We start from the raw sequence: 12,303 nt of genomic DNA, 5'->3' as shown, positions 1-12,303 counted from the left end.
ACTTATTATAATTCAGAACAAATGTTTTTTGATGTGAAACCTCCATGAGCGCACCTGATGTGTCCGGTAAATCTGATTATTGACCGATCATTCAGGCCGAGGCAACGCTGGGCCTCTGTTGCCCGAAACCAGTAACAAAATCGCGTCTCCTCCGCAAGAGAATCCACTCTCTACCAAGAATTTCCCACATCCCAAAATTCGGAGTCTCTGTCCTTTTCTGCATAACCAGTCGTTACTACTTCTTTCGACACCCTGTTTATAAGGCTACCTGAAAGACGTATCAGGAAGCTGTAAATATTGTGACATGACGATAGGCACGTTGATGACCAATCAACTGACGCTGTGTCCCACAGCTGGGCAAAGGCCACTCCCAAATGCTTCCACGATTCTATTTCTTTGGCCATATAGAACCCGCCCTGGCCGTAACCGTTTATACCGTCTTACCACTCCTTGTTTTTTTTTTCAACTGGCTGAAAATCCTCATGGACATGCCTCTTGTACTTGACTCTTGCTGGCTAAAACCACCGCGGGACCGCGGTGTGTCTACTCGCACGCGTGGGGCCGCGGAAGACCAAATTCTTCCACAGCCCTGCACTAGTTCTGGCCGGTTCTGGTGACTAGTTCTGGCAAGGGGTAGTGATGTGTGAACACGCCACGGCTTCGTAGGCAGACCACGGCGGCGTCGTCCATTCGCTGGCTCCTAAGGAGACCTTTACAAGCGGTCACTGTCCATACGTTTGATCAGATCCGCCCGTTGGTCTGGCAGACAGGCAGAAGGATAAAACATTTTCTGATCTTATTTTGTTACTCACCAGATGTATTTGCTACATATCTCTGTGTTTTAACCCCTGTACGTAATCAAGACTAGGCTCTATGAATCCGTATAGGTAGTGACCTTTTTATAAAAAAACAAAGGTAAACTTGTACGAAGTCAATGTTAGTAGGTAGTCGTAATAAATAAAACAATATGTAAGTCGATGTATGCTAACATATAATTTCAAAACTACTGTATCATGTAGTATTCAAATGTAGATTGTTAAACTTGCACATGTTTAAAATACAATATAAAATAGGTACTTATATTTTAATAACTAAGTTAATGCTCCAATTTAATGGAGTAATTTACAGATAAGAAACCAATTATATTTGCGGTTACTCATGTAGGGTGCAGCGAACAATCAGCGCGCCATTCGCCATGGCAAATACAGCTTTTCTATCATTGTAAAACGACTTTAAGCATTTGTAGATTGAAATATTTTTAAGCATTTGTAGCACTGTCGCCATGTCGAGGAGTAACAATGTTTCTGTTGAATCTAAGTCTGCTATTGGTTACTGGTTACATACGTAAGCTGAAGATAATAAACAATAACCAACTCTAGTTATGTTTGTCTGGCAAACAAATCTATGTAAGAAAATACGAGTTGCACAGTTGAATAACAGCTTATGCTAAATATTATGAAATCACTGGGAAAGATAATAATATATCATGATGACATCAAAAAATGACTATTGCTAAAATATCAAAGAAAGTACAATATTTTTCCTTGTCGTACAGTATACAGTCTGTGGAATACTTATAACTCATAACATCGAGAAGAAAACACTCACTATTTTTTACTAAAATTAACTTGATAAGCAAATGCTTTAAATGTTCATATTTTCATGTAACTCACAATACACGCCGGTTTAGCACTATTGATATTTAGTTAACGATTCCGAATAACTTCACGTTAAAATGTATACGATTGTCTATGATTCGTCCGAGTTGAGCTGAGCGTCATCAACGTCGACGGGATGCTGTGGGAGCGGTTCATCAAGCTGCGACGGCGACGTGACTGTTGCGGTAGCTGTTACGGTAGCGGTTACGGTAGCTGTTACTGTAGCGGTTACAGTAGCGGTGACTGCGGTGGAGGCGGGCTTAGCAGTAGCGGGCGCCTTCGGGTAGTCATTAAAGATGTGGATGTGGGTAACGCGACGTCAGTCCGCCTCGTGCTCGTGTAACTGAGCCAGCAAAGCGGCTCGCCGAGATTCCAGCTCTGCATCACTCCAAGCAGTAGATCCACTGGATCTGAAATTTAATATACTTTTTAACCCCTAAGCCACTTTCTAGTCATTAAGGTTTATATGTATACACTTTGACATATACTTTATGATGAAGATTGGCACTTTCTCTAAATTTAAGAATATAAGGTTCGGAAATAGGAACACAGTCTTTTAAACTGGCCCATCCATACAATGTTCAATAAACTAACAGAAAATGAAAACTAAAATAAACCTAGGTAGTTAGTATTAGCCAAAAAAACGGTACGTGAACATTGATTTTTCAAGCTTTTTAAGGTTTCCTTTTATAAGCATCTATACATTTCTTTTAGGACCTGCTATATTTATTCGTGTATTTTTCTTTAATGTTACCGTAAAGAACTGTTCTCTTAATTACTGTTTGGAATAAAAATTAAAGGAAATTGCAGCAGGGCAGACAGAATCGTTATATTGTGGACTACAAGACTGGGACTATGAACTAAATGTAATATATCATATGCGATTTAAATTATTTTTTTCATATATCATAAACCCGAATATACAACAAGAGAGTATACGAAAATTGCACGTTAGTCATTTCGTCAGTTTTATGCCTTAGCGGAATATAGTACCTCATAGCACGCAAAGCTGGGAATATATTGCATTTACATACCGTTCCTTCTTTTCCTTTTTATCCTTCTTCTTTTTAGGTTTATGCGCATGTTCATGTGCTTCTTCCTCAGGGCTGGAGGGCGCACTACGCTTGGATTTTTTGCTTTTATGTCGCAGCTGTTCGTCATCCGTTATACCACCCTCTTCTGGAGTCGGCGATTTCTAAACAAGAGAAATCACACTTTAGTTTTTTTTATTATGTTATTAAAACCACAGTAAACCATCGGACCTTGCCTGCAAGGAGTGAAATCATAAGAGAGGGAGATCTCTCAGCTCAACAATTGATCCTTGGTGTATTCACCGGCGTTATCCCTCTGTCCATAATCTATCATATCTATGTATTCGATGAGACAAACTATACCAGCATAGCGGAAGCCAGTTAAGATCGTGATTTCCTCCAAAAATCACAACATTAGCTGGGCCAATATGATCGGCCGCAGACAGTCCAGAGAGCTGTTACCAGTAACCTCAACAAAGCTGTCTCGCGGCCTCATAGAGCATAAGCCTTTACGAGCTCTTTACGCCAAGCTCCATCGCAGAAGCCTGCGAAAGTCCCAGGAGACATCTGCGCTTTTATGCCACAATAGGCCAATTTGGAGCGTATGTGCTTAAAAGATGCCCGCTACCAAGTACCATCGGACTTTCTTACACGGTAAATGAAAAGAAAAGCCAGAGAGTGATCAAAAAATACATATAGGGTGAGAATGCACATCCTTTATAGTTATATAGATTAACTTACCGGAATGGGCGAGTGTTTGCGATGCTTCTTTTTAGACTTCTTATGTTTCCTGCCTTCATCTGACGTCCAAGTGCCATGGCTCGGCACTGGAGACGGCGAGCGCGCCGTTTGCATAGGAGACGGAGACCGCGACCTCGACTGAAATAAAACATGTACCTAGGTTAGCTTGGATTAGAGTTGTAATTTACGTTATTTGTAAGTCCTATTATCAATCTGGAACTACAGACAGCAACAACATTCGACTTATATTGTTAATGGTTTTGGACCAATATGTTATATGGTTTAATACAAACCAGAGATGCGGAGTGAGATCGTTTCTTTTTCTTTGATCGCTTGGCTTTCCTGGACTTCGGATGATGGTAATGCATACAACTTTCTTCCTGCTCATGTTGGAAGTCCTGAAAAATTTAAATTATAGATTGATTTGTAAACACATAAATAAAGTATGAATAATAACTATATCTCTATAAGTACTACTTTCTAAACTACACTATCTAGTAACATTGTCATACCTTATAAATTCTAACTCTGTCCTCTTCATAGGGCACAGCGGCAAATTCTGGAGCACTGAGATCTAGCTTTTCTTTGACCTCATTCCATGAAAGCTGGTGATCTATGTTGGCATCAGTCAGGGCCCATTTAAATGCACTTTCTATCTTCTTCTGAGCTTTAGATTCTTCTTTTATCTTTTCTTTATTCCTGGCTTCAGCCTAAATTTTAAAAATTAAGAATAAATAAATGCCAAATAAATATTTTAATGCTGCTCAGGACTTCAATGTAAATGTGAAAAAAGCATTAAGTTGATTTGCCCGTTTTATAAAAGAAAAAAGAAAAAACAAAGAGTAGAAAGTACCTTTTCGAGTAGTGAATTATAAGTTAACTTAACATTGCCAGCATCCAGAGATGCTGACTTACTATCTTCACAGACAACAGTGGCAAACTCTTCGAAAGTAGTATCAGGCTTGACATCGAAGCTCTTCTCTTTCAATATTTCTTTGATAACCTTCTTTTCGTCATGGAATCGTGCTTTCAGATTCTCGACATAAAACTTGAATAAATCCAGTGGCGTCGATCCGCTTTGCCCTGTGAAATAGGAAAGTGGGTAATTAATTTACGTGCACAAAAAAGGGTCTTATCTGTATCTACAAATATACGATTATTGTAAATCAAATGTGTTCAATTTTGTGTCAGAAATCGAAAATTAGGTCACTAAGAATCAGTTTTCTAGCTGTTACGAAGGAAGACGCAACAAACTCCACAGAACAGCATGCTGTCTTTTCATTAACCTGCACCTTGCACCTTTTTACATTATTAGAAATAGCTGTTATAGGAATTAAAAAATACGTACCGAGCATAGCAGAGAATCGCATGTCAGCAGATATAACAGGGTATAATTCTACCCACAATGACATGGACGTCAGTTTTCCTTCTTCATGTAATGTGTCGAGCAAAACCTGAAATTATCGCTTCTTGAACAAATTGTTCCCACAAGATTCACATAAACTAACAAAAATAATGACTATCTACTTGCTACTATTGGTAGAAAGGAACTAAATTGCAAGTTCTAATTAAATAAAATTATTAACGAAAAGTTTTTATCTCTTAGTCCTTACCAAGAAGTTATCTCTGTTCTTTCTTTGCTGTCTTTTGTTGCGTTTCTTAACTTGTTCACGTTCTTGCAAATATTCGGCTTCTAAATTCCTGATATGTTGTTCAAACACTAAAACATAAAAAAAAGATCCTTTAACAAATTTGAGGTCGAAAATAACGTCAGAGAGTGCTCCAAAAACAAGAGCACATAATAAGAAATAGTAACAAAACATTTATCAATGGAATATTCAATATATTATATTTATTATTAGAATATACTCAATAGATTATTGCTTCCATAGTATGCCTACATTTTGACCGATGGTATGTTATATTTGAGAACAGTATGGACCTAGGATAGTTTGATCGTGTGCAGGGTGGTAGGTTGTACGGTTTTACAAATGGTGACTCAAATACATACCAATGAGAGCATCTTCTTTGTCCATGCCTAACAAACTCACATCGTTTTTGAAAGCCGAGTTTTCTAATAATAACACCTGTGCTTCACTCCATGTGCTACTGTAAGTAATTTCACTCATATTTTCTAAAACCTGCAACATCATATGAAATTATTTATTTGAACCAAAATCCAAAATCAGGTGTTTTAAAGAATTAACAGTTACATTGAGATGTAACACAGTTCATTACTAAGTCAAAAATTGAATTTATAATCAACAAAGTATGTAAATATGAACGAATTATAAGTAATTTCATTAAGTATTTGTTTTGTATTACCTGGGCCAGCATTTTCATATTGCGTTTTTTCAAAGTCTTTGCCTCTTCCTTCTCTCTTTTCGTGATAGTAAATATGCAATCTTCAAATATATCTCTTCGATCCGATTCGGGAACACACCGCCATATCTAGGACAAAAGAAAATACTATTTAATGGGATGGCATAGTAGTTACATTGTAAAACTAGAAGGGTTATAAGATCTATTAAGAATCAAACTACATAAAATCTTTGTAACTATTGAATTATTTTCAGTCTTAATAAAGTAGTTGGGAATTTTACTTTTAATGGCTTTTTTTTTTTTACTTACCTCAAGATTACTAAACATCTCTTCACATTTGTAATATTTTGTTAATGATGTCACACGGTCACAACTTAACAAGAACTCTTCTAAGTTTTCTCTATTTTTCTTAGTTTTTAATCTGAAAATAAAAAATGCTTTTATGTATAACAACTATTAGATTTTTTTATAAAACATTGCGTTTTGTTTGAAATCATTTAATAATTTACCTTTGTTCCTCTCTTTCATCTTTCAATTTCTGAGTTTTGTAGGCATTAAATGCTTGCTTCTTTTCATTTAACTTCTTAAATGCTGTATATCTAGGATCTTTTGATATGATTTTTACACACTGTTCCCATGTAGCGTTTGATGGCACATTCTGAAAAAACAAACTTTTTTTATAAAGCAGATATTACAATGTCTAATGGTAACTAATTTAATTTCACATTTTTCTCATTCTTACCCTATCCTTAAGGAGTTCTTTGAAAGCTTCAATAGCCTCCTTCTTGTCTTTATACTGCATTTCTGGCTGAATTTCCACATTATCAGTATTGTTGCCTTGCATGGGTGCTGACATTTCTTCAGGTTTACCTTAAAAAGTATTATAGCAAGATTCTGAATAACTGGCAATAATTAAAACCTTTCAGTCAACTGCATATTGAAATATTTATATTAAAAAAATCTAGTTAATACTAAGACTCACTTTCTTCAGGGATGGGTATAGAGTTGGCAAGGTTTGTATCTATAGATGCAAGGGTTTTGGCCATTGCCTCATCTAAAGCTGAGCTTCCAGTTTGGTTAGATGGTGAAGCTGGTAAAGGGACTTCTCCAGGAGTTACTTCAGCACTTAAAGCAGCCCTGAAATATGTTTAAGTAGCATATATTATCTTACAAAACGTCAAAAAAGAAATTTGAAATTTAATAAAGTAAAATAGTGTCCAAATAAATAAAATTGATTGCTAAACAATAAAACAAGTTACTGGGCAGCTTCTTCTGCAGCTATTTTATCCTTGATCTCCTGAAGATCTTTAGGTATAATCCAGCTGGACTCCTTAGTTTCGATGTTATGATAATACACACGGCCAGCATCTGTTGTGTATTCCTTCCAAACACAGGCTAACAGTAATTTCTGCAAAAAAGAAGTAGTAAGGATTCATTTTAAGACAACAATATAAAACACTACTTTATTTTTCATTCCCTGAAAAATATTAGAAATACATACTTCTGCAGCAGTTTTCAAATCATCAGGTTTCTCCCAAAGACTTTGCTTAGTGACAGAGTTATAGTAATATGTTCTTCCATCAGGAGCTTTGTGTTCAGACCAGGGACTGCTCTGGTTAGCCATTGGAGCCACATCCGGTGCAGGAGCATTCATATCCTGTGGTTGATAAACACTCTTTCAAATCATTAGTCAATAAATACACTACACTATTAGTTAGCATAACATTTTGAGTAGAATTTTGAAACTTAGACTAAAATATTACTTCTAAAGATATTTAAATAATAGCAAATGAATAAACCTCTAAGCATGCACTTTAATAAACAGTCCATACAAATGGCCATAACAGAAAAAAAGCATAAAAAAATCATAAGTAACCTTACAGGTTTAAATGCAGGAAACCCAGGAGGAGGCATAGAAAATGGTGGTATCATTGGAGGAAACCCCATAGGCGGAGGCATGCCACCCATGTTCGGCGGCATACCAGGCACAGGAGGCATACCCACTGCAGGTGGCATCGGCGGTGGTAGTCCACCCAGCATAGCCGGAGGCATTAACGGCCCAGAACCGATAAGACCAGGCGAACTGGTCCCACTATTGGGCGGCTCCTGAAAATTAACACGACTTCATTACGGAATGATAAGCACAACACAAAACGTAAAACATACAAATGTTTTTGTCACAAATCTGTAGGCTTTATTTGATTGATTTTTGACATAACCTAAAAACTCACCATTTTAACGAAATATTGTTTTAAACAAATGAAAGTTCTTCACATTCAGTGTCCTAAACTCCAATTACAGTTCCGCACTAACATCAAAAACATGAAGACGAGTTTTTTCACAAAACACCAAACAGCAGATTTTTTATTTACTTTTGACAAGATTCATTACATTGATTGGCATTCAGATTGTAGCATCAATGGATTGATTGAAGGATTCGTCATTAAAAAATTCCACAGATAAAGTAATTTATCGCAGTTGAAATAAAAATCTTGTTTGGCGACAAATATTATTACCGCTACAAAACAGATAAATCTGCGGGTAATTAGAAGATCTAACTAAATGAATTACTTATTGCCGACTTCAAAAAAGAGGAGGTCAACGTTCCATACCCAACAATTTTTATTTTGAAACAGGTGTGCAAAAAAAAATAAATAATATAGTTGAAATAAATAATGATGAATCTTATTTATTTCAACTTAATTTATCAATTCATAAAAATGTTATAATCTGAGCAAATTCTAAAAGAAACAAACCTTTGACACAAACACAATGGCATAGTCAAGTGAGCTGAAATAGTAATACTTAATAAACTGTGATGTGGAGCACCTCTAGATCAGCTGTTTTGTACGAGTTGCCAATTTGGAATTTTATGACATTGACAGAGATATGAAGATTATCGTTATTTTTGTTATATTTTCAGACACCAAAAAGTGAATTAGAGAAGAAACTTACCTTTTATACAAAACAACAATAATGCGATTTTTAAAATGATTTCACTGGTGGCTAAAGTAATCAATGTATTTGCTACAACGCTTCAAAATATTCTGCTATTAGCATCGTTCACTGGAAGATTAATAGTTTTAGCAGTAACGTGGATCTCATCTGTAATTTATAGCACTTTAAGAAGCATAGTCGTATTCTTTCAAATTGTTTACGATGACAATGTTGCAATATTTACTGAAGAAATACCAGCTTCAGCCAATGGGATAATTGATTCAGCAGTCAATCAGTTTTTTCACATTCAGGATGGAGTTGTTGATGTCTCGCACAATATTTATGTGAAATGCGGTGCGGCTTTGTCTGGAATAGACTGGCTAATACGAACACTGTTTGTTATAATTAGTGAGTTGATGACTTTATTTAAAAATACTGTGATACTAATAGGTGATACCTCTTGGTTTATAATCACATTTATACCTGTGCACCTGCCTCCCCTTCTGAAAGCGGTTTTTAAGTATATTGGAGAAATAATTGTGAACTTAATAGTAGATGCCTACATGACATTGTTGAAGTTTACAAATTATTTAACAGAAGTGCCTTTTCAATCATTCATGGGTATCACAAGTGCCATTATAATTGTGCGTTTATGTGTGCATTTTAAGGAATCAATATTACATCAGGTTACTATGTTGTATTGGTCACTCATAAGAAATGTACTATATTTATATTATGTTATTTATAATTATTTCACAAACTCTGATGTAGGCATGATAACAGAAATAGCTAATGGAAGAGATGTAGGACTGAGAGAAATGCATTTCAATTCAGAAGAAGTAGATGATGCTGCCAGTGCAGCTGATGCATTGTGTGTGATATGTCAAGAACGCCAGAAGTGTGTACTGACACTGCCATGTCGCCATGTCTGCCTGTGCACAGACTGCTGCAGACGCTTGTATGGATATCAACGCACTTGCCCAATATGCCGGACATTTATTTATCATGCAGTAACAGTGTACTTGTGACATTCAAACAATATTTTAATACTATAAGCATTCCTAATGTTAATGGCATTTTATTTGTTATTGAACTCAAACACATTGAGTCTCTTAGAAAACTCATTGAATAGCACATATTGCAGAATGTCAATTGCACCCCATTTTGTAACATAATATAAGGAATGTGTAACTCTAAAAGCAATATTATTAACATGACAAAATAAAACTTCTTTTATGTATATATTAAGATGAATATATTATTATGATTCAGTAATATCACAAGGATAAACCTCTACTTAAATTCTATGAAAAGTAAACAGGGATCTGATATCTATACTCCGTTGGTTTAGGTAGTTAAATAAGGTAAAAGTTGTGGTGTCTTTTTATACAAAGTAAATAAAAGTGGTAATTTAGGTTGGTATTTAATCTCATTTATAAACAGATGTATTGTTTGCCTTTTCTAAATACCTAAAAATATAGAGTATAGAATAGATATCTAGCTTATATCTGATTGTTAATTATGTAAGGAATGACAATTTCTTTAGTCATTATGACCATTTACATTATTTATAAGAGCATTTGAATACCAAAATACACTAGTGGAAATTAAAATGGGTTATATAAAGTCTATATTATTTTAATTTTTATATCACATAGATTACATTATCTTAAAACAGATCAAAAATAAATAAATTAGTAATACTAGAAGCATACATCATTTAATTACAGACTAGCTTCATAAAAATATTATGACACAAGATAAAAATGTACTTTTATTTGTGCTTATTACACTAACAAATGTGTTGAGGCGTATTTCTAATAAGTATGAAAGTACTTTTATCAACTTCTCTTCTTATGTAATATAGTGAAGAGAAAACTCATACTATAATTGTCTTGCATATGCATTTAGTGCATAGGTATTATCATTATTATGTAAGGAATCTCTTCCTTCAACACTCTGATTTAATCTTCTCTGACGAGTGTCTAGATTTAAGTCCTTAAATGATATTTGAAAATCTTTAAATGCATTTAACATAAATACTGCTATAATAACAATAAGAAAACCACACAGACATCCTATAATGTCTGGAAGGCTCATGTGATCCCATTCCTTGAATAGAATACCTGATGCTACAATGACTAGTATTGTAAACATGACATAGTACACTGGGGTCACAATACTAGTGTTAAATATGTCCAGAGACTTGTTCAAATAGTTCATTTGAACCATAATACATCCCACAGCTGTTAAAAACAACAACCAGAACATATAATGAGAAAAATTGTTAACTTCTCCTGAAATACTTTCCCTTACACCTAAAGCAACACCTTTACAAGACACAACTGTCAAACTACCTATAGATGAGCATAGTAACAAATAAATAGTAATGTTTGTGTTACCAAAACGAGGAACAAATACAAATTTAATTATTAAACTCATAACACATATTGATCCTACATATGATACAAATGAATAGTCAAACAGCTTATCAACCAACATACTGAATGAATCAATTTCTTCTGACTTTGGTGAATGTATCACGAAGACTATGGATCCAATGATACACAACAAGCATGCAATCTGGAATTGGAAATTAAAAAAGTGAATAATTAAGATAAGTTAATTTAACACAATTTACTATGAATAGAAACCATACAGACTTTTCCAATGAAGTTCAGTTTCTCATTAAGGAACTTTGAAGATAGGATTGCTGCAACAAGTACACTTAGAGCCCCAAGCGGAGTCACCAAAGCAGCTGGAGCAAATGCATAGGCAAGTAGATTGGCAGCTTCACCAATACCCACTACAAATGAAAAATTTGTTATTAGATATGGCTCAATTGAGCATAAGTTTATTAAATTAAGTTACATACTTGTTAATAAACCAAGCCACCACAGCCATTGTCTTAAGTATGCAAAACCACCAGCAGAGGCCCTAACATTTCCAGACAGTTGGAGTTTCTTTAGAGCAACTTTTTTTATTATGAAACTAGATCCAATAAATACACTAGACGCGATAGCAAGGGTAAGACCGATTGAAAAGTGAGAACTATTATATTGATGATCGGAACCCTTCATTTTATCTCCTTGAAACAATTATTTTTTACTCACATATGTCATCAACAGATTAGCAATAAAATAATTTATATTTTGCTTTTAAACTAGTCAATAGTCAGAGCTTTACGTAGGGAAAAGAAAGGTGCTGAATTTCAGATAAATAAATAACTAATATCTGTGATATGACAGTATATTAAACGTTGGAGAAAAATATCTTATGATGAAGTTAGCTAGAAGCTAGAAATTCAGTACGCTATTAGTCAATTCTCTTAGGAATATAAAATTGTAAACATAAATTTTGCCGATAAACAAACAGTCAAAAATCAATTCCAATATGTCAAAAATTCCCACAGAATACAGATTCTACACAGATCAACAACATTATATATTTGAATAAACAAACAGACACTCCACTCTACGATACTAAGTTTTTTACTACACGCATATGAATATATACGGTACATAAAAAGAAAAACAAATACAATTTCCGTCCGCCTGTTTATACTGGTCTTACCCACTGGCTGAACCGATTTTGACCGGACTTTTGTCTACAAA

The 12,303-nt window shown here is 34.8% G+C and overlaps 2 protein-coding genes across 3 annotated transcripts; both read right to left on the bottom strand.

The window, feature by feature from the left end:
• Positions 1 to 970: 970 nt before the first annotated feature.
• LOC113497376 (pre-mRNA-processing factor 40 homolog A) lies at positions 971 to 8,230 on the bottom strand. 2 transcript variants are annotated; one of them, XM_026876915.1, is made up of 18 exons: positions 7,984 to 8,230; positions 7,634 to 7,858; positions 7,254 to 7,427; positions 7,012 to 7,160; positions 6,735 to 6,889; positions 6,495 to 6,622; positions 6,262 to 6,410; positions 6,062 to 6,173; positions 5,756 to 5,881; positions 5,442 to 5,571; positions 5,044 to 5,150; positions 4,779 to 4,884; positions 4,284 to 4,513; positions 3,943 to 4,140; positions 3,724 to 3,828; positions 3,431 to 3,568; positions 2,693 to 2,853; positions 971 to 2,068 (listed from the first exon to the last, which is right to left on the bottom strand). In XM_026876915.1, exons 1-18 carry the CDS (start codon positions 7,984 to 7,986, stop codon positions 1,978 to 1,980), a joined length of 2,487 nt encoding a protein of 828 aa, XP_026732716.1. In that variant the 5' UTR covers positions 7,987 to 8,230; the 3' UTR covers positions 971 to 1,977. The 2 variants fall into 2 exon arrangements, with proteins under 2 accessions (XP_026732716.1, XP_026732717.1); XM_026876916.1 differs by having other exon boundaries at positions 7,254 to 7,409; positions 7,984 to 8,226.
• A 2,196-nt stretch (positions 8,231 to 10,426) lies between these two features.
• LOC113497123 (magnesium transporter NIPA2) lies at positions 10,427 to 12,299 on the bottom strand. Its single transcript, XM_026876513.1, has 3 exons — positions 11,565 to 12,299; positions 11,353 to 11,495; positions 10,427 to 11,272 (listed from the first exon to the last, which is right to left on the bottom strand). The coding sequence occupies exons 1-3, from the start codon at positions 11,767 to 11,769 to the stop codon at positions 10,574 to 10,576; spliced, it is 1,047 nt and encodes a 348-aa protein (XP_026732314.1). The 5' UTR covers positions 11,770 to 12,299; the 3' UTR covers positions 10,427 to 10,573.
• Between the last annotated feature and the right edge of the window lie 4 nt (positions 12,300 to 12,303).

Source organism: Trichoplusia ni, chromosome 9 (genome assembly GCF_003590095.1).
Source record: "Trichoplusia ni isolate ovarian cell line Hi5 chromosome 9, tn1, whole genome shotgun sequence".
Taxonomy (NCBI): Eukaryota; Metazoa; Arthropoda; class Insecta; order Lepidoptera; family Noctuidae; genus Trichoplusia; species Trichoplusia ni.
This window is presented reverse-complemented; position numbering and strand designations above follow the sequence as displayed.

What these genes read in the sequence shown, in the direction of transcription:
- LOC113497123 (XM_026876513.1), bottom strand. Translation starts at nt 11,769, where the DNA reads ATGAAGGGTTCCGATCATCAATATAATAGTTCTCACTTTTCAATCGGT. An exon ending in GTGGCTTGGTTTATTAACAA is followed by an intron (nt 11,496 to 11,564) that starts GTATGTAACTTA and finishes TTTCATTTGTAG; the next exon opens with TGGGTATTGGTGAAGCTGCC. An exon ending in AACTGAACTTCATTGGAAAA is followed by an intron (nt 11,273 to 11,352) that starts GTCTGTATGGTT and finishes TTCCAATTCCAG; the next exon opens with ATTGCATGCTTGTTGTGTAT.
- LOC113497376 (XM_026876915.1), bottom strand. An exon ending in AGATGTTTAGTAATCTTGAG is followed by an intron (nt 5,882 to 6,061) that starts GTAAGTAAAAAA and finishes CTTTTGTCCTAG; the next exon opens with ATATGGCGGTGTGTTCCCGA. An exon ending in AGAACAGAGATAACTTCTTG is followed by an intron (nt 4,885 to 5,043) that starts GTAAGGACTAAG and finishes CGATAATTTCAG; the next exon opens with GTTTTGCTCGACACATTACA.